Here is a 22723-nt window from a genome sequence, read left to right as displayed (position 1 = left end):
AATTTAAGAGGTGATATCTGCATACAGCTGCTATTATCATATTCTGCTTTATGACACAAATAAAATATTAAAAGTATTATCTGCCTTTGGTCACTACAGACTTGCCATGTCATTTGTATAAATTACCACATATGAAATATTTCTTAAAAACCATTCATTCTGTAGTGTAGTTCCTTCCATTCCTGAAGAAAAGTAGTGTTTATTTATTTTAGTTTCGCATAATAATAGTTATTGTTATTAGAGTGGCACTTCAGTTCTAGTATTTCAGGCTTTGGCTACCATCTTTTTGTCTTCAGTGGAGGAAGAAAGTAAATCTGTCATGTTTTTTGTTACCATTGCATTTAAATGGTAGTAGATGGTGGTATCAAATTATTGTCACATCAGACAAAATTCAACCAGCTTTGGAACTAAGTAGTCAATCAGTGAAGTAATGGTTTTCCAGATCTAGAAGTATAATTTTAAACAGAGTTCAAAAACCATCCGTCTGGTTGGTTGTCTTCCCTAGAACTAGAGCTATCCTGTGAGCTGCAGGATATCACTTGTTTGAAGTCTTATATTTTCATGATAATTCTGACTTCCGTCATTTGTGTTTCACTGTCATTTTCCATTAGCAGTAAAGGAATAAACAAAATGACTTGGAAGACTGTGCAGCGATTTTATAGACATGCATTTTGTTTGTTTGTTTTGCTTTTCCCTCAGAACCATTCAGTTCTTAAGAACCCTCCAAGCAGTTCTAAGAACCCTGGGTTAATATGCAAAACGAACACCTAATCTCATAGTAGATTTTAAATATCAGTTTCCAGAAATCATTCACAAAGAGTGAGGTTTCTACTGAAATGAACAGTACTTGCTGCAACTCCATCATGCTAACTATTTCTGAAGTGGTGCAGTAGCAATTTCAAAGTGCAGTGCTGTATTTTAATAGCCAATTGAGATGGCTATAAAAATCCAGCACTGCGCATTAAGATCATTACTGAATTGCTTCAGCAATGCTTACTGATGAGGCAGCTTCAGCAGAACACGATTCATGTTAATGAACTGTGGCTGCAATAGAGGAAAAGCAGCAGCACAGGGAAAGAAATATGTGCAGGTAGGCATGGATGCCAGAAAGCTTAAGATTTTGTTTGAAGAATAGTAAGCTTTGGCTAGCATCTTTTTGCCTTCAGTGGAGAGAGAAAGTAAATCTGTCATCTTGTTCATTACGACTGCAGTTAAATGGCAGAAGATGGTGGTATGAAATTGTTGTCACGTCAGACCAAATTCAACCATCTCTGTAGCTAAGTAGACTATTGACATTTCCTTTGACAAAATCTCCTGTGCTTGTCCTTTCTGAATTAGGTAAGAATTCTTTATTATTATCCAGTTGCCTAGATAGTTTCGTCAGCTCTGACTAGGGACAGCAAGTGGTATGGTGTACCAGTGTGACCTTGTTTTTTATCATTCTCTGTCGTAAGATGTCAATCCTTTTGCTGTGGTCAAAGTTACTTCTGTGGCTTTTGCTGAAAATCATGAGCAGTTAGCATGAGTTACTAGATTCCCCCAGTACTGTTCCTGTCACCTTGGCAGATTTAACTCTGTAACCTCACTGAAAAACTGAGTGGAGGAAGATGTTGCATTTCCTTTTCTTTGTCCACTTCCTCTACCCATACAGAGAGAAAGAGCTTTTAATTTATGCACTCAGCTGCTAGATAAGTAACAGATGCATCTCCAGGTTTGGCTCATATGGCTTGCTTCTGGGTGAGAATAATTTTAAAAATTCTGTATTTCCTTTATCCTGTCCTTGTGGAAATATTTCAAAGGAAGTTGCTTACTAAATAGATTTCCCAGCTACATAATGATCTCTGGCGCACCACCAAAAACTTTCTTGGAACACCTTTTGTCTCAGGCTTGTATGGAATACTGTGATGTCTGTGCTTTGGGATGCTGTTTGACACTGCTGCCTTTGTCTTGGTGTCATGTTTGAAAATCCCAAGGACTTGTCTCCACCGCTAAGTGCCTTTTATTGTTGTTTGGTCTATGACAAGTGTTGCACAAATTCCCAATGAATCTTGGTCGACTCCTCCAATTCTAAATTTTTCTCCAGACCAAATGTAATGTAATTACAGTAAGTTTCATAATTTTGCCATTACTCCTTTGTACTCCTTTTTTCCTTTAGATCATAAATTTGTGGGTCCCTCCCCATTCTAGAGTGCTGCAAAAGAGTTAAAAGGGGAGTTAGAGAAGATCCCTTTCATTATGTTTGCCATTGCTCTTTTCATCAGGCCAATGTAAAAGAGGGAGGAGGTGCAACAGGCAGCGTAGCAGAGCGTTAATTGTCTCATCAGTATTTCCAGATACACAATGAATCAAAAGATGAGGAAGGAGAATGGTGTCATTTGCTAAACCACTGGGCTGAGTGTGGAAAGAACTCCTCCTGCAGACAGGAGGTCACTACCTTCTTTCTGTTTAGCTAGCAGAGGAGTGAGAATTTTCTAGGGAGCAGCAGTTCCCTTGGCCTTGTGTTCCTTGTTTTAAATTCCTCAGGTAAGTTTTAGAGAACTATTATGCTTGTTCTCTCACCACTTTAATAAATAAACCATTATATGACAGCAATTGCTGTGGGCCTAATCTGACATCCTGATGCAACAGAAGACGTATTAAGGCTTTAGCGTCCTATGTGGAATACAGTCATTGACACGACATCTGTCACTTGCAACTAAGTAGTCTGAAAATCCTTATATTTGCTTCTTTGCAGAGCTTCATCCTTTTTTGAATATAAAGCCAAATATGAAAATTAGCCAGGTGAAATTACAGAGCAGTGATTTCATCCTTTACTGTTCGGTTAATTATCTTTGTAGCAAGTTCTGTCTTTTTGATAGTTTTTTAAATGTCCAGATCTTTCTCAAGAAATCTGCTGTCTGGAAGACAACACACATTAGCAAAATATTGCAGTGCCATGAAAAGCACCTTTAAAAGAATAAATTGTATTTAATTAAATTTTTATAGCTACAGATATTCATTTCTCTTGTGTTCTTGTCTCTTTTTTTTATGTGATCCTAAGCAGAGGCAGAAAGTATTTTAAGACTTCTGTGAAAGGCATTAGAGATTCTGATCATAGTGGAGTGAAAAAGCTGGACAAAGCTTTAAAGATTCAAGTGATATGGTTAAAAAAAAGATCAGTCTATAGCCTACTTAAAAAAATTCGAGATTTTCAATATTATTCTTTTGTTTCCACTAGTTGAAAAAAAGGAAGGAGTTACATTAAAGCATCTCTGAACATCTGAAGGGAACAGCTGGCTTAGTCAGCAGCCAGACACCAAAGTGATTAATTGCAAATAGTCATTCATCTGACTATTTCCAATACTATATCCTAGTCCTTTCTGCAGGTCTGTCACCCTCATTTTGCTTTCAGTATTCCAAATTCTAGCTAAAAATGTAGTTCTCTTTAATGGAAATAAAAGAAAGCATGCAACTTGGGTGCTTTTTAGGTGACAGCTAGAAGTAGTAACCAGATCTCAACACTTGGCAGCAAGAAATTTCCCTGTAGTATTTTAGCCTTAACTTACCGTTTGTTATTTTAAACCATTTGTCCAACAGCTTTGAAAAACTGCTTTTCCTTCATCAGTTAAGGTTTTGTTTGGGGTTTTTTTTGTTTGTTTCTATAAACATTATATTAGTATTCCTAGAAATGGCAGCCTTTCTTCTGGAGTTTAGATAGAAGAAAATCCTTTGCCAGTTGCCATGAAGCACAATGTCTCTGCAGATGACCATACTTGTGCCATCTTAAGAAACAAGACCAAGAAGCGCAGGCTCTGGGACTCCAGTGCACATTCTGGTACTGCATGGGTCGCATCAGGGACACGTACAAAGGGCAGCTGATCTGGCATGTAGCCAGGGGTCCTGTATTGCAGACCCAGTGAGATCAAGCTTCTTGCAGAAGCAAAGCATAGTCTGGCTGTGCCAAAGACTTGTGCTCCCTGACACATAGACAGCTGCTCTTCAACCCTTGTCCTTTCGAGTCAGCAGTAAAGACACGTGATTTGTGAGAGGGTATCGCTTCCTTTCCTTTGCTTGCAGAGACTCATTTAATGTTTTTTCATTCAGAAATTCTGCCACTTGGGACAACAGCAAGTTGATATGTTTTTCTCAACAGGAAGCATTTGGTGTGCTTGGTAGATGAAAAAAATTCCTGTGACTGCTTCCAGGGTACACTTGGGCTGGCTTTATATGAGAAAGACACGGAGACAACTTGATGCTTAAGTCTTTTGTGTGTCATTTCTGAGACAAACACAATTCTGAGAAGTTAAAAAAACCCCAGATTATATCTGAAACCAGAAATACTAGCTAGTATATCCAAAGTATTCCAAAGGCACAAAGTTCTGTGTTCATTATCCAGGATGTTGGCTTCTGCATTTTGAGTAGTGATTTATATGAACAAATAAGAGGCCTGCTCTTCAATTCTTTAGGAAGAATTTTGTCCAGTTGTTACCTTTGATAGGAAGAAACAATTGCAAAGCAAGATCTTAAAGCTGAATGAAATGTAAAAAAAGGATGTAATGACACAGTCTTTAGGATACGATAAAAGATATGTTGCATAAGTTAAAAGAATAATATCCTTAAGGCATAGTTGACGTTTCTATTTTGGGAAGTGATATTTGCAAATAAGCACGTCATTGACTTTTTTTCCCTAAACTGTGTTCTGGTTTTTTGTTTGTTTTGTTTCTTATGCAGAACGATGTGTAGGATATCTTATGAAATTAATAGAAAGCCATGCTAACTACTCCAACAAGCAGAGATCTAAAATGAGGAATCATAATATTACAGCAAATAATTGAGTAAAGTTGTTTAGTGTAGGCACATTTTATATACTGTAACTGAAGAATTACCTCAGTGTAAATGGTAGGCCAGTGGTAAATCTTATCCATAGTCTGTAGGTCAGATGTATAGTGTTTCTAAATTCTAATGATTTTCAAATGCCATAGCCAAAACTTCTGCAAGTTATTTTTAAATAATACTTTTAAATTCTCTTATAACAAATCACATCCCCTCTGTAATGCAGTGAAAATAATTGTAGATTAGAGATGTACTTTGTAGTTACAGAGAGATGTTGAGATGACAGGTTCTTTTGAGGCTAGATGTGAAAAGTGCCTAGCTTTTTGCTGGCATCAGTTTTCACAGAAAGGTCATCTGTGATAAGGTTGCTACCATGATTAAAACCAGCAGCAGAGGGACAAGACCTCAGCCTCAAATGAAGAAGGAACAGGCCTGGCAGCACTTAGAGAAGTTACATATTTTCATACATGCAGGTCATGATGGTCTTGATCCCAGACCACCGAAACTTAGCTGATGACATCTGAGTGCTGACAACGGTTGGTTTTGAACACCTGTGTGGAGAAGGTAAAGTGAAGAGCTGGAAAGAATAAGCGGAAAACTCATCTTTGTTGAGGGAACAAGAGGAGTCAAGGGACTATAAAGCCATCGGTTTGCTTTCAGAACCCCAGAAGCATACTGGAACAAGTAGGAAATCTCTTTATAAACACTTAGAAGTTTGAAGAGCAGCAATTACCAGAGGATGCCATAACCCTCCTTTGCAACTCCTTTTCACATTTGTCTCAGATGATACCATATACTGGGACTGTTTAACATTGATAGTGGTCTCAAAAAAAACAAAAGTGTAATTCAGCAGGGACAACAGCAAGGTGCTTTCAGCAGAAATAATCAAATAATCCACTAAATAGTGCATAACAGAAAACTGTCAGGAAAAGAATCCTGTAGAAGAGTATCTAGAATGCTGTTAGCTGTAGCATTTTGTCTTTTACACATTACACTGTGATGAAACATCCAAATAGTATTTTGGGATTTATAAATTGAGGTTTGGTTTATACGACACATGAGCAATCCTTTCATCCTTCACAGGTAAATCTTTGAGCTTTCCACTTCAAGAAGGGTGTAGGCCAGTTGGAGGCACTCCAGGGGAAAGCTGTAAAAATCATCAGAGGTTTAGAAAGCCTGCCCTACAAGGAAAGAATGAGTGATCTGAAGTAATTTATCTGAAATACCAAGGACTTAGAGGGGGGTTATGGGCCCCTGATAACGATCTTCTTGCCTAGCAGCACATCTTTGAAGAAGTGAGTTTGTTCTGTGTGCACCCTGGGGAGGGTGTGGCACAAAATCTAATAGACAAATTGTGTTAAACAATATTTGGACTGGATTTAGGACAAATGAGGATTGTGATGTGATAGATTACTGGGCAGGTCACCAGGACTGTAGCATAGGAAATATCTGGGTGCACCAGACAGCCATTTGTTACCCATGAGGCAACAATAGTCAGTTCTGCCTCAGGTCGAGAATATAGAGTAAATGATCCACTGAGTTTCTTCCAGTCCCAAGATTCAGTTATCTTAACAAATTTTTCTCATTTTACTGCAGTATGAAGACAAACAGTAGGCATAGGGCTATATAAATCCTGCACCTGCAGAAATAGAGTGTCTTCCAGACAAAAACCACAAACATTTACTTTGCTTGTCCTCAATAGTAATTTAGTATTTTTGATTTCCCTATTTTTTCTTTTAGTTGTGCTAGGAGGGATAAAACATTTTCAGAAAAGAAACTACTCCACTTGTGAAAATATTAATGAATACTAGAACAGATAAACTGCAGTCTCAGGCTGCATTTGTTAATTCATGTCCAGCTAGGATTTCTCTGGCTTTTCAACTTTTCTGTTGCTTAAGCCAGGATCATGCTCCTTAGGAACAATTTGGTTAGATGGATGGCTGGTTATTCACCAAGGCCGTTGTCCCAGCAGGTTTCAGTATTTGGAGGCTGTTCAAGACTCCTTTGCTTTGGACTGCACTAAGGCTTTTAATGCTAAGTCTTGACTTCATATAAGACACTTTTGTCCAGCTCTAGGCAGACCTGGGTTTCTTTACACCTAAAATCGGTCTTGTAGGCTTTCGCTTCTACATTTGTGGGTCTCACTGGGATCAATCTTTTCATCCAATAGCTGCATAAAATTTCCAAGGGGTGGCCCAGAAGTGGTCTGGGAATAAAACATATTAGTACATTCATTCTTTCCCCCAGGGCTTCAATTTTCATTAGGAATGCTGTGTACATTGTCCCAGAGAGTGAGACCTACATCCTACCTCTGGTGTTGCAGGCAAGTTCGGGAATTGTTATTAATTGAAATAGCTGATGGAAAGGCTGTGTTAATACCCCTTCTAGATAGAACCCCTCAAGGGACTAATAGAAGGGTCTTCTGTTAAACTATATCTCATTAAGAGCCAGGTAATGAAAATATCAGGAAAACTCTTACTCAGAGAAAATCTGTAGTGTAACTCAGGCTGAAACGATCACATTTAAGTGTTATACTCTGAGTCTCAACACTGCTAAGCAAAAGCTTTTAGAAAATCTTTCATGGCCTGGGGACAGTCTGAAAACAAATGGTTTTCTGTATGCAGATTTCAAATATTGATTCACATTATCTTCCTTGTTATGAATACTAGAGTACAATCCCTTAGCAAATTTTTAGCGTAATTTCTGAGATGTCATAGAATCATAGAATAGTTTGGGTTGGAAGGGACCTTTAAAGATCACCAAGTCCAACCCCCTGCAGTGACCAGGGACATCTTCAACTAGATCAGGTTGCTCAGAGCCCCGGCCAGCCTGACCTGGAATGTTTCCAGGGATGGGGCATCGACCACCTCTCTGGGCAACCTGGGCCAGCGTTTCACCACCCTCATTGGGAAAAATGTCTTCTTCCTATCTAGTCTGTATCTACCCTCTTTTAGTTTAAAACTATTACCCCTTATTCTGTTACAACAGGCCCTATTAAAAAGTCTGTCCTCGTCTTTCTTATAAAGTCACAAGTGTCTGGTTTAACACATTTTACTCTATGAGAGTATAGGGTGCTTCTCACTGGCAAATAAAACATTTTTGTTTTGATGCAAGAAAGCATCATCAGTGAACTAAGGGACCAAAGTACAGTTTCATGGAGACAAAAAGAGTCAAATCAAAGTGCAATGACTCATGAATCCATTTTCAGAGTGTATTCACCTTATTACTACAGTTCAGTAAGCACCATCTCTTTTCTTTCTCTGTATCATTTATATACTTGTAAACTTTTAACATTAGGGCTCTGTAAATTGCCTTACATAAAAAACCCAAAATTACTTGTAAATTTGTGTCTTGATTTCCCTCTGTATTTTTAAAAAAGGAAAAAAGGAAGTAACTGAATATATGACAGACTATTTATGGGTTGATTGCAAATAGATAAGAGGCTACAAGATGAACTTTGATTTCATTTTATATTTTCAAGCTCCAACATAATTTTCAGAGAGCTTTTCAAGAAAGTATTTCTGTTCAGCTTTGCAACAGGGATAAGAAGATAATGCTAAATTCCCCTCATCAGATGGAGGACGAACAAAAGAAACTGATGAGTCTCTCCCTGACATTTATGGTTCTTAAACAGATCCCAAACTGGCAGACTGCTCCTTCTGTCTCCATTTTATTGGTGACAAATTATTAAATATTTGTCTAGAAGAGCCATCCAACTTAGAAAGCAGTGACCCAGCTGTAGTCAGTTAAAGATATATCACTTAATGTTATACAAAGCAAATAGCATTTGTTTATGAATTAGAATAGTTATCTCCTGTGTCAAGTCTGTAAGTTTCAAGAACGAATCTTGATGGGAAAAAAATGGCTGGAAAAGCACAGCTTTACATAGTACCATGACTAAAAAAATATTAATATCTGATCAAAAAGTAATAACTACTTTAAAACAGATTTTGGTGTGCACATCTACAGGAACAAACACTTTTCATTTACATTATTAGGAGGTGAAATAACCTGTGCTGCTGTCAGTAATTACAGTAATTTGTGCAGAAAATTATGGAGGTACTATTTGTTAATGACAGACAAACTATGATCAACTGTCAGCATAAATTTGGTTCCTACACCTGAAAAAATGGTGTACTTTGTGCATGGAAAGTGAACCATATTTCAGCATTTGAACCCAAGTTAATATGTAATGTCAAAACAATAGCAGATTCTTTGGATCTTCTCAGTGCAGTCGTTGCAGGTTTCTGTAACTGCCTGCTTGTCTCACAGCACTGCGAGGAACCATGGCATGTTATTTTTATTTCTTTATACAAAAGCTATGTGTATGAATTTATGGGGCATCAAGAATTAAATAGGGTCAAGTGAAATTTAAGAGCATGAGAAGCAGGTAAAATGTCAAAAAAACCCTTTAAGATTTTGTCTGAATTTTCTGGCAAAGAGGGGAGGCAGTCAGGGAAAGGGGACTTCTCTTGGTTTTACACAGTGACATCAAGCTCTGCCATGATACTCCCATTTTCAGGTACTTCTAAGAATAAAAACCTCAGAGCTGATTGATTATCAGTTACATATTAAAAAGTTGTGGTTTTAACAGGAGATGCAGTTAAAATAAATACAGCTATAAGAGCATATTTATGGTAATGAAGCTAATTGCCTTAAAAACTTGTGTTAGGAAAAAAAATGGGACAGCAGAGATAATTTGGTTTCCCACTGCTTTCAACCCATGTGCATAACTACTCTCTGAATTAAACATTCTCACAAGGCAGAAGGTGGTTAAATCCAATGTTCTCAAGCCCAGCACTACTCTTGAAAGGATGAGTTAAAGGTTTGGTACTTGATTCTCTAACTAGGAAAGGTTCATAGTACCAGTGTATCTGTCAGAGCAAATATTGGAGAAATATTGAATAAGTGTTATTATTACACTGTTTTCTTCTGCTATAGCAATGTCAGATTTGTCTTAGCTCTCAAGAGCATTACAAACCTATGATTGACAACTTCTCTTTCTCTCTCTTAAGCTTAGGAGAGAAGTTTTATTGTTCCCTTTCCTCCCAGTAGGACTCATGCTCTAAAGACATACTTTTACTGACTTTTTTTCAGGTTCTTCACTAGCCTGAATAGCCATTTCTGTCATACTCACTTTAGCTACTTGCTCCTGTCCCTGCATCTCTCCTTCTTGCCACATCACCTGAGTTCACTGAGCAGTAGTGATAGCATTGCACTGCTCTCCATAGGAGTCACAAGTCTAAAGTGAGTGCCTTCTACAAAACCATGCTGGCAGCAAAGGGGACATGTGAACCCAACACTATCCTGAGCTGCTGGCCTTTACTGCTGCCATCCTTGTAGATGCTGGTGTATATGCACCTGGTCTGTGTTTCAGACTGATCTGTTTTGGGTTTCATGCCATTTTCAGTTTGCCAATCCATTTGGCTAGAAAATCTTCATGGCTAATGCAAGGCAGGCCGTGGGAAAGAGACCAAAGGCAGGGGAGAAAGCCGAGTTATCTCTTTTGGCAGCAGCAAGGCTATAGATCATCATACGACAACCTTAAAAATGCACCCTGCAACCCCTCACCTGGCTTTTTGCTGCTAATTAGGACAACTGGCTGCTTAGAGTCATGGAATCATGGAATGGGTTGGCTTGGAAGAGACCTTTAAAGATCATCTAGTCCAACCCCCCAGCCATGGGCAGGGACATCTTTCACTAGATCAGATAGTTCAAAGCCCCGTCCAACCTGGCCTTGAACAATTCCAAGGATGACTTCTACATCTGTAGTCATGCACAGTCCAGTTGATTTTTGCCCAAGTGAATGAAATGGCAGCAATGAGGATGAGATTAAAAAAAATAACAAACAAAACCCAACAAAATCCCTTGCTGAGAAAAATGCTGCTAATGCAAAAAGAAAAAAAGATAGAATGAGGACAAAAATGTAAACTTTAATACTCCATTCATATCACATACAGCCATATAGTCACTTTTGCTATGTTTAAATTCATTCCCTGCAAGATGTAAATGATCCTATCACACAGGCAGCCAGCTAGGTGATGTCTACCCTAATCAAAATTTCCGATTTTTAGCGACTCTCGATCTGAGGGCTATTTGTTCTTGCAGGTGCACCAAAAATATACAAAACCTTCCTGTGTGAACAGGAAGTCAATGTGCATGCATAGCTATAGCTGTAGGCATATACAAACCTGGCAAGGACATGTGAGAATCATAGAATCATAGAATCGTTTAGGTTGGAAAAGACCCTTAAGATCATCGAGTCCAACCGTTAACCCTGTACTGTCAAGTCCCTAAGCACCAAATCTACACGTCTTTGAAATACTTCCAGGGATAGGGACCCAACCACTTCCCTGGGCAGCCTGCTCCAGTCTTTGACAACTCTTTTGGTAAAGAATTTTTTCCTAATATTCTATCTAAATCTCCCCTGGTGCAACTTGATGCCATTTCCTTTCATCCTATCTCTTGTTATTTGGGAGAAGAGACCAACCCCCACCTCACTACGGCCTTCTTTCAGGTAGTTGTAGAGAGTAATAAGGTCTCCCCTCAGCCTCCTCTTCTCCGGGATAAACACCCCCAGCTCCCTCAACCTCTCCTCATAAGACCAGCTCTCCAGACCCTGCACCAGCTTCATTGCCCTTCTCTGGACTCACTTCAGCACCTCAATGTCCTTCTTGTACTGAGGGGCCCAAAACTGCACACAGTAATCAAGGTGCGGCCTCACCAGTGCCGAGTACAGGGGCACCATCCCTGCCCTGCTCCTGCTGGCCATACTATTCCTGATACAAGCCAGGATGCTGTTGGCCTTCTTGGCCACTTGAGCACACTGCTGGCTCATGTTCAGCCAGTTGTCGACCAACACTCCCAGGTCCCTCTGCAGAGCCTTCCTACCTTTGAGCAGATCAACACTCCCGCTCAGCTTGGTGTCATCTGCAAATTTACTGAGGCTGCACTTGATCCCCTCATCCAGATCATTGATAAAGATATTTAACAGAACTGGCACCAGTACTGAGCCCTGGGGGACATTGTGACTGGCCACCAACTGGATTTAGCTCCATTCACCACAACTCTCTGGGCCCAGCCACCCAGGCAGTTTTTTACCCAGCGAAGAGTACGCCCATCCAATCCATGGCAGCCAATTTCTCCAGGAGAATGATGTGGGAAACGGTGTCAAAGGCTTTACTAAAGTCCAGGTAGACAAAATCCACAGTCTTTTCCCCATCCACTAAGTGGGTCCCCTTGCCCTAGGAGTTCAGGTTAGTTAAGCAGGACCTGCCTTTCATGAAGCCATGCTGGCTGGGCCTGATCCCCTGGTTGTCCTGTACATGCCGCATGATGGCACTCAAGATGATCTGCTCCATAACATCCCTGGCACTGAGGTCAAACTGACAGGTCTGTAGTTGCCCAGATCTTCCTTCCAGCCCTTCTTCTAGATGGTCATCACATTTGTTACCCTCCAGTCAGCTGGGACCTCCCTTGTGAGCCAGAACTGCTGATAAAGGATTGAAAGTGGCCTGGTGAGCACTTTTGCCAGCTCCCTCAGTACCTTTGGGTGGATCCCATCCAGCCCCATAACTTGTGTGTGTCTAAGTGGTGTAACAGGTCAGTAACCATTTCCTCTTGGATTATGGGAGCTTCATTCTGCTCTCCATCCCTGCCTTCCAGCTCAGGGGGCTGGGTACCCAGAAAACAACTGGTCTTACTATTAAAGGCTGAGACAAAGACAGCATTAAGTACCTCAGCCTTTTCCCCATCCTTTGTCACTATGTATCATAAACTCTTTTCCCTGGGTTCCAGCCAAAACTCTCTGTTCAGCCAGACCAGTTGTCTTCCTCGCTGGCTTCTCTTTCAGCACATGGGGACAGCCTGCTCCTGCACCTTTAAGATTTCCTTCCTGAAGAATGCCCAGCCGCCTTGGACCCCTTTGCCCTTCAGGGCTGCCTCCAAGGGACCCTGTTGATCGATCTCCTAAACAGGCCAAAGTCTGCCCTCTGGAAGCCCAAGGGAGCAGTTCTGCTGACCCCGCTCCTTACGTCTCCGAGAATCGAAAACTCTATCATTTTGTGGTCCCTGTGCCCAAGGCGGCCTCCAGCCCCCACATCACCCCCAGGTCCTTCTCTGTTCACAAACAGCAGCTCCAGCGGGCGCCTCCCCTAGTTGGCTCCCTCAGCAGCTGTGGCAGGAAGTTATCTTCCGCTCACCCCAGGAACCTCCTAGGCTGTTTCCTCTCCGCTGTATTGTGCTCCCAGCAGACACCTGGTAAGTCGAAGTCCCTCATGAGAACAAAGGCTAGTGATTGTGAGACTTCTCCCAGCTGCTTATAGAAATTTTGTCTGCCTCTTCATCCTGGTTGGGTGGTCTATAACAGACTCCCACACTGATATCTCTGAGAAGACGAAAGACATTTTAAAAAATCAGATTGTAAGCAGGTAATCCTGTTCCTAAGTGGCAGATCTTGGATTTATCTGCTTTACATCACTAATCTTCACTTTTTTAAAAACGTAATTTGACTGTTTTTAACATGAAATATTTTAGACTTGGTGTATTGTGGCTTTTCCTAAAAGAGCTGAACTGCTGGCTATAATTCTTGGAGTGTCAGTATATGTCAAAAGTGTTTTAATATGTTTTTCAGTGAACTAGAATCCTCATTAATGCTTTAAAGATCAGTTTATTGTGAATAATTAGGAATACTGCCTTCTCTTTTCAAGAGAAACTTTAAAGTGTTCTTGAGAATTCCTGTTGTGCAATTAGGCCACTGCTCATTGTCTGTGCTTTCTGGGAGATTTATTCCTAATTAATTTGAATAAATGTAAAAATACAGAATAAGCACAACTTCTAATGAGGCTTTAAGTGTATTTTCCTAGCTTGCTGTTTTGGTTTTTTTCAACTACATCTGAAGGGAATGTATCTTTAGGGATAAATATATGCAGGCAAAAAAATCATAATGGGAAAAACATTTAAGTGCAAAACTCAATAGAAAAGAAGGGAATGTTTTAATTGCATGTTAGAGAATTTTTTTACAAATTTATACAAATAGCACTGTAATTTAACAAGACATGTTTCAAGGCTTTATTAAAGATTACAGAAAGATTAGCTTTACCGTTATGATAATGTAAAACCAGTGCTTTATCTCCTGCACCTACAGCATGATTGTTTTTAAACATGCACTCACTGCCTCACAGGTATGTTAACATTTGCGTCATAATCTCCCTTTCCCATCATCTCCTCTCTGGCTGGAAATGTAAACAGTTTTTTTAAGCTGAGGAGTGTAGCCTTGTGCCCTGAGAACAGACTCCTTTCTTTTGTGTTGTAACCCAGTAGGTTTGACTGCAATGTTTGAATTTGTTGCCCAAAAGAACGAAAAAGCAGTTGGAAAAGAGGTGCAATTGTTTAAATTTGCTTCTGAGGCCAGAGCAGAGTAACTCAGCAAACAAATCCCTGAAATATCCAGACCTTTTTCCATATTCTGGACTCTTCTGCGTTTCTGACTTTTGTGGGTCTCAGACGATGTTCATGAAACTCTTGTGTCCAAAGAAAAGATGTAACACATTGCATTCCCCTATCTCCAGCAGAAGAACAAGCTTAGAGAAAGCAATGTCAGGCAGGGAGCTTTTTAGGACATCCCATAGCTGTTTTGGAACAGGTATAAGATCTGTAGGTAGCAGTGTGGTTACCAAACATTAAAATTACATATGCTTCCTAACGATACGGATAGCAGTTCATGACATTTGAAATGGAGACTGCAAACCTGATTAGGCACTCTCAATCAAAGTTATGGAAACCAGCGTGTCATCGCTGCCCACTGGATTACCAGCCAGCAGCTACTACCACAGTCTCTCCTTCACTGAGTTTTAGCTGGCTGCCATTCTTCCAAGCCTTTAGTCCTTCAGAGAGCTCTTTGGGGTAGTGTGAATGTACATATGCACCAGTGTATTGAAGACATTTTAATCTCTGTGAGATCATTATCCCTGTTCTCTCTCTCTTTCATCAAGCAAGCAGCGGGAACAGACCTCTGCAGATTCTTGCACTGGGTTGTGCAGTGAGATTGTGTTACTGTAATGTTTTAAATTTCAACTAAATTTTTATTTTATTGAATTAAAATAGTTAAAATTAGAACTATTTTATTGACATTTTAAAATTTAAATTTGCAGTGTTTAAAATTTATTAAGATAAAAGATGAATAATTTTACTGTTTGTTTTCTACTAAAAACTCTGACCAAAATCTGCCTCCATATGGAAAAGTTCTAAGTGCTCTCTCACTGAGCTTGTGGAAGGGTCCAGTCCCTCACAGAGAGGCGTCAGTGTTGCTGTGCAGTCAGTGCTCATTTGCAGGGAAAGGATTTTCTTTGCCCGTTGTATAATAACAAGTGCCAAACTGTATCCCATCATAGCTCTCGTGAGCATGCTGACCCTACTCTGTGGAAGTACTGTGTGTGCTCTCCAGTTTGGTCCTCAGTAGAGGCTGTACTGAAATCTGGCATCTCTGTTGGTTCAGTAGTACGGAAGGGTGATGCACTGGCAGCCACAGTGTAGGGATTAATGAAAATAACTATAAAAATGGCTGTGGGCAAGAACAAAGGAACTGTGTAACAACTGCTGGATACAGAGCTGAAGGCATGAGTATATAATGACACGCAGTATAAAGGGGACAATAATTTTCTCCTTCTGTAAGGTTATTTCAGAGAATATCCTTCTTACCTGCTGGCACTGTACATCATTTTTATTCTATCTGATATTAAATGGGAAATAACTGAAAACACTACAAATTTCTGAAAAAAAATGTCAAAACAACAAGGATGAGGCTTGAAGTCTTTAACCCAAGGCCATTAGAGAGAAACGCTAAATAACAATAGGCTCAGTTAGATTAGTAGGGGCGTGGGACTTTTTCCTGGTTGAGGCTGTTATCAAATTGTTACAAAAACAGCCCTCTGAAGTGATCTGTGAGTGGGGTCTGAAACAGGAATTAATGATGGGAAGTAAAGTAGGCAGCTTTTAAGTATGTTACAAATATTAGTTAAAGTTTTATGAGTCATACTGTACTTCAGACTGACTTTTTCATCCACAGAACAAAATGTAGTCAAATTTTATTCGTGTAAGTCCTTCAGGTATAAGCTGTCACATGAGTCAGGAATAAGAATTGTTACAAGAACTCGCTCAAATAAATTGATATTTGAATCTACCCCTACAACATGAAGGAGATAAGATAGATGTGACATTTCCTGTGTTTGGGATTAATAGTTTCTCAGGAATTGATTTATGGGATGGAAAATAAAGACAGAAAGAGAGAGCTCGGTAGAGGAAGATCAGTCCCTGCTTGTAATGTTGTATAATTATTGCAAAACGTATTTTAATTTTTGTTGTGTAATGTATTTCATTTTTGTGTGTACCAAATGATAAAGGAATCTGCTGTCAATAATGAACACTAGTTGTCAGTCACAGCCATAACAAGCGTATTAAACTTCCACAGTTGTGGGGTGCTACTTTTAAATAAGTGCTATATCTCTTCTCCAGGGAAACTAAAATTGGCAACTCGAGGCTTGAGAAAAGGGGTAGGGGGAGATATCCCTTGCTGCTTCTCTGTTTATAATTAACGTTCTTTCAGTTTGTTTATTCCTATAGCACTAGATGTAACTGTGGTACCTGTCAAAACAAGTCAATCAAATTATATCAGTCAAAGCATTTTATATTACCCATGTTCCTTTCCTCACCCCAAGTGGAATTTGATCAGTTAGAAACCTGGATTGGACTTCATTGCTCCAGGTTTGACAGTTTCATTGGTGGGTTCATCAGCATGATGCTGTTCACCCTTTCAGATGGAAAAAAAAGACTATATAAATATTGGCTCTGTAAGTAATTTCAACAATAAAACAACACTAAGCTATATTTTTTGTAAATGAATGTTGCAGAAGTGGCTAGTCTTTGGAAAGGCAGGAGCTACCTCAGTTTGGCTTCCTCATTGCCTTGTCGGGTTCCTCACAGCAGCATGGTCAACATGTCCTGTTCCCTTCACAGCCAGGCTCACAGTGCCAGGGAGGGTCTCAGTGGGGCAAGCTATTGCATGGGTACTTTCTGGTTGTATTATCTTGTTTTGCTGCCTGAAACAGTTTCATAAAATCTGAGTTCAACAACTTTTTACCAGAAAAGTAGTTAGAACATATGCTTTTAGTAATATGGTGATTAATTTAAAATGCATATTTGGTGCATCAAATAATGCAAAATAGATACAAATAGTCACTGGTTACCTTTTTCTGAAGTAGCTATGATTGAGACTTCAGAGGCTTTTGAATTGCCTTGGCTGCAACTTTTTTTCTTTATGGCTTCATTACCATTTCAAATATTGTAGTGCTTTGTTTACTGTTAACCCAGGGAAAAGATATCGATAAATATCCTTGACTGTTTTTGATATCAGCACTTTTTCTGCAGTTTCCAATTTTGACAGAACAGCTCTTTCCTCTGTCCCTTTTCCAGTTTGTGGTAAGAGTAATGTCTCCTCTCCCATTCCACTGTTGCACGTGGTATTATCCACAGAATTAGTGATCAGCATTTGCAGATCCAAAACGCAGATTAATTTTACAAACAGTTATCCAGTGGAAGTGGAAGGAAATAAAGTTTAATTAATCTTCCCTAGTTTACACATTGACCCAATCTTATATGTGCCCATTCTCCTCAGTGATTTTGAATGAAGCTGAGTTTGACTTGGATGTAACCTGTATTAAATCCATTTCTCTTTCCTTTTTCCTCTTGGAGTAGTCTTCTCTTCTTCATAGAACCATAGAATGGTTTGGGCTTGGAGGACCTTTAAGGATCATCTAGTCCAACCCTGTCTATCACTAGATCAGGTTCCTCAAAGCCCCATCCAACCTGGCCTTGAACACCTCCAGTGATGGGGCATCCACAACTTCTCTGGGCAGCCACCTTTCCCAGTGTCTCACCATGCTCATTGTGAAAAATATCTTCCTTATCTCCGTTCTAAATCTACCTTCTGTCTAATTCCTATTGTGAGGAAATGGGGCGCTGTCCAAGCTGAGGGGTTTCTGTGAAGCAGATTGCACATCAGCAGAACAGGAAGTGAGAGGGAGGGCATTCTTCAAAGCAACTCCTGATCTTCTATGTTCTGATGGCAATGTCTTCCCAACCACGGGACTCAATAAGAAAAAGGGTCTGCAATTAAATATGATACTTAAAGATGAAAAAGACCAAGGTTAAGACACATATCTTTCTCCCTGTGTTCCCAGATATTTGAATGGTTCTCTGTTTTCAAAATAGAGTACAAATCTGATATGAGACTACTGCAGTAGCTAGTGACAAGAGAGATCCACACCAGGGATGCACAAACCTTTCTGAGTTCTTAAAACAGAACAGAAACCTTCAGCCTAAATGGAGGTGAGACTCTAACTCAGGTTGTGAACTTCTGTAGCACTGATCTTCCCACCCACCTCTTCCCACATCCAGCCCCCAGCCTTTCAGAAACCAAGAGTGTGATTCATCTCATCTCTTTCAGATGTCTCTTTGAGATGGGATGAATCATGCTTTAAAAGCCCCTAATGAATTTTCATTGATTATAAAGGTAGCATAAATGATTAACATAGTTATCTAATGTCATTTGGCCATATGAATCCTACCCAAAAGTTTTATTGTAGTATACTTTCCTAGTGCCCTAGCAATTAGCAAAAGTAATTTAAGTAAAATTAAATGGGCCATTGTTTCATTCCCCATTCTTGCCTAGAAGAAATCTATTAAAGAAGGCCAATATGATTAGGCAATGAAACTAAATCATTATTGATAGAAGAGACACAGAAAATCTCTCTTTTCCTCAGTTGTCTCTCCTACCCACTCTCCCTTTTCTCCCCACAGTGTTGCCCCCTGTCTTGTTCTGCTCTTTTAAACCTACTTATACTCAGAGCTGGTTTTTTGGATCCCAAAGACAGACCCTGCTTACAAACACAATGCAGCCCCACACGTTGTAACACAGCTATATTTTATGTAGAATAGTTACTTCTTTCATCAACTTCACTTTTGTAATGGGATTAGCATGTGTTAGCACTCTTTTATTTTGCGGTTTCATATTTCACTTGTGACACGGACACGCAGACAAACAGCAAACACTGACACCCCGCTCAGCCCTGCAGGAAATGGAAGGGATTATCTTTGCTACTATTTGCTTTCATTGCAACAGGACCAGGCTGAATTAGGAACCCCTTTGTGCAAAATACAGAACAGCTATGTGGCCAGAAATGACCTTGCCCTTTACAAGCGTACAGTGTTAATAAAAGGGAGAGAAGAGGATTGAAGCATAACACAACCTAATCTTCCCAAGGTCGTGCCCTAGGTGAGCAGTGGAGCTGAAGAAAGCTCTCTGGCTGCTGTCTAGCCCACTCATTTGCTCTCATCAGCATTCTGGAATACTCTCAGATCTTCACTTTACTGGTAGAAGTATATGCAGATGTTTTTGGGTCAAAAGGATGATAATTATGTCACCAAAGAACATATTTCAATCACTGTTCATTGTCCACAACTAATGTTTTAAAGAAAATTTCCATTCTTGATGTTTTCTTAGAATATCTTTTTGCTTCTACGTTAGTAGTCCCAGCGTCATGAACGAATTCTTCCACGCTGGAGAAATAATCTTTTTTCCATATAGTTGTCCTGGCAGTAGCACATAAATAGTAACAGTGATCACCAGCTTTAGCTGGAAATTAAATAAAGCTTTATTTTAATTATCCTATTCTTCTGAATTAGCTTCATGTGAATTGTTAATAGTCATCTTAATTAATTAAGCAGTATTTCAATTTGAGACATAGTGCCAAAATAGTAAAATACAAAAAGAAACCTCTGAATTTATATAGTCCATTATGTTATATAGCCTCACATCTTTTTTAAGCTAAAATAATGATCAAATGAAAATAATGTGAGAAAGAAAAATCAGAAATATTTAATTAACTCAAAAATTCTTATCTCTGCACTCAAACAGCTGCTAAAAAAGCCTGTGTGTATTAAATATACCCTCCCTTAAGTTTAATTGCCCAAGCAGTCAGGCTGGTGAGTTTGCAATAAAATGCCAAATTCCGGGCAACTCATTTTTTACTATTACATTTTACTGCAAAACTATTACTAACATGTTTGTTTTAAGAATGACTGAACAGCATAGATTTCATAGATAAAACTAGTGATTATTCTCTAAATCGATATAACTATTCTTTCTGTACAGCTACAAGAGAAATGCCTGGTTGAAGCAATAATCTAAGCAGGTTATTGTCAATAATATTGTTCAGCTGGAAGTTCCCATTAGCTATATGATCTATGAGAAATTAGCTGTATGAAGTAGATTTTTATGGATATAAAGCACAGTAGTTTCTGTCTTTACTCTGAGAGATAAAAATGTTATTATACATGAAAGCAAAGATTTGTCTGTTTATGCAACATGTCAGAAGATAGGAGAAATAGAAAAAGGGTAAAACTGTCTTTTTTTTTCTTCCCCCAACATTTTTTTTTTCTTCCTTTCCCTGAATGATATTGGCATGTATTATTGACATTGTTCCAAAGTTTGTCTTGATGGGTGTTTATCTAGGAATTTCACAGATCCCTGAAGAGAAGTTACATATGTACAAAGGAATATTGCTTTCTTATTTTATGTATCCATAGCCAAAGATATTTGTGTCCTAGAAAAATATGCAAAGGAGATTTAAATCCAAACCACAGAATCACAGAATCCCAGAATGGCAGGGGTTGGAAGGGACCTCTGGAGATCATCTCGTCCAACCCCCCTGCTTGAGCAGGCACACCCAGAGCAGGGGGCACAGGAACGTGTCCAGGCGGGGTGTGAATGTCTCCAGGGAAGGGACCCCACAGCCTCCCTGGGCAGCCTGTGCCCCTGCTCTGGCACCCGCACAGGAAGGAGGTTTTTCTTCATATTGAGGTGGAACTTCCTGTGTTCCAACTTGTACCCATTGCCCCTTGGCCTGTCATGGGGCACCATTGAAAAATGCACCTACACCATTTATCTTTCACTTGCACAGACCCTTCACTGTGGTACTACAGAAACTTACAAATCTGCAGTACATGTCTCCAAGTATTTTTCAAATTGTGTGGACAATCAGAATACCTTTAGTTTTGTTCTGACACACGGTGATGTATTTTATGCCAATTTTTAACAAAATAAACTTCAAGCTTCAGAGTTTTATTACTAGGCATGGCAAGTTGTGCCATAGCTTCCTGAGGTAGGGTTACCTGGCCCCTGCCAAGGACAAGCCATGGGTATAGAATCATCACTGATTTGATTCTTTTTTACTCTAACTTCCCATAATTGTACATGACAAAGAATTTCCTTAATTTATTTCTGTCCCTGACCTTCCAGGGAAAGTGAAAGAGTATTGACCTCACAAATATCTCTTATGTTATTTGTGTTTCTGTAAAAAATACCATAATTGTACAGTAGATTAAATACATGCTACTCTTCTACTCCTCTTTGATGTTATATATTGTATCATTAATGTTTTGTTTTCCATATCCCCTCCAGGTCTGGGATTCAGTATTGCAGGAGGGGTTGGAAACCAGCACATCCCTGGGGACAACAGCATTTATGTCACCAAGATTATTGATGGAGGAGCTGCACAAAAAGATGGGAGGTTGCAGGTTGGAGATAGGCTTCTTATGGTAAGTATGACAAATTTAAATCCCATTTTAATTGGCTGAAAATTGTTTCATATCAGGTCTTTCATTCACCATGCATCGTAGTGGAGGTAACCATTACAACTTCTTTAATAATTATGACTTATATTTCCATCATCTTCATTTTTTCCTGTTCTTTGGATATATATTTCTGAGACTGCAGTTAAAAAAATATTACTCTGAAAACCAACATTTTCTGCAGAGAAGGCATTGGGTTACATTAGTTTGACAAACCTTTAACTCAGAAGAGAATAAATGTATTATGCACATCAGTGACAAGTCAAAATACACCAGAAGATTTTAGACAAACTGTTCATTATGGAAGTACTGATTCTACTGATTGTTTTAAGGAAATTGAAAGATGTGAAAACATGCCACTAAACTCTCACGTGTAACCACTGTCAGTGGACTATTACCTACATTTCAGTACATGCAGGAAAGCTTTATGTTAAAAAAAAAAAGAGTTTTCCATCTTTTTCTTTGAGGAAGTGTGCTTATTCTTCTGATAAATCTCACTTCAGGAAATTCTTCCTGATATTTGCAGTGCTAGTACATTGTTCCTTGTAGATAATTCTTTCCCACTCACTGAGTTTGTTTAAGTCTTTGTTGAGGGGGAAATCCTGACCCTGGTGAATCAGCAGAAGTTAATCTATGTCAAATTATATTCACGTCAATGCATTTGCATGGATTTCAACAGGTAGATAAATCTTTTTTGAATGAATGCCATGAAAAAAATGTAGCGCAGTAGCTCTGTTTTGAGACATGTTATCTAAGCAGTAAAAAATTGCCATGATCTTTTTTTGTTGCTTGCAAAACTGCGCCTAACTGAGGTTTTCTTTATTTGGCTATGGACACTGTGTTCCAGTCACATGTGAAGATGACCATTCATTTTATACAGCGTGTTAAACAGAACTGGAAAGGCACTTGGCATCTGGGTTGGTGACTGACTTTTTTTAATTAACCCAAGTGGATAGAGAAAACAGCTTAAGGATCAAATGGTGTTATCAAAATCAAAGCAAAATTACAGCTTCCTTGGCATTTCTTCTTTGCAGGTTCTCAGCACTGTACAATTCAAGTCACTGTTGTATAATGATATTTTGACTCATTTTTCTGTAGAAATTATATTTGTATTTGCCAAATCTGCACCTTATTTTGTTATTTTGCACCTTGTAGCAAATCTGCTTGTGTTTAGCTGTCAGTTTTTTTCATTATGAGAATTCCTTGCAGTTTTTGTGTCATCCAT

The 22723-nt window shown here is 39.2% G+C and overlaps 1 protein-coding gene across 15 annotated transcripts in view; it reads left to right on the top strand.

Moving 5' to 3' along the window:
- Positions 1 to 22723, top strand: part of DLG2 (discs large MAGUK scaffold protein 2) — an 883409-nt gene that overhangs the window by 561621 nt on the left and 299065 nt on the right. For all 15 annotated transcript variants that reach the window (XM_064441431.1, XM_064441436.1, XM_064441434.1 and 12 more), the window contains one exon: positions 21329 to 21465. In XM_064441431.1, coding sequence (XP_064297501.1) covers positions 21329 to 21465 — 137 coding nt within the window. The remainder of the gene's footprint in view (positions 1 to 21328; positions 21466 to 22723) is intronic.

The sequence above is a fragment of the Phalacrocorax carbo genome, chromosome 1 (genome assembly GCF_963921805.1).
Source record: "Phalacrocorax carbo chromosome 1, bPhaCar2.1, whole genome shotgun sequence".
NCBI lineage: Eukaryota > Metazoa > Chordata > Aves > Suliformes > Phalacrocoracidae > Phalacrocorax > Phalacrocorax carbo.
This window is presented reverse-complemented; position numbering and strand designations above follow the sequence as displayed.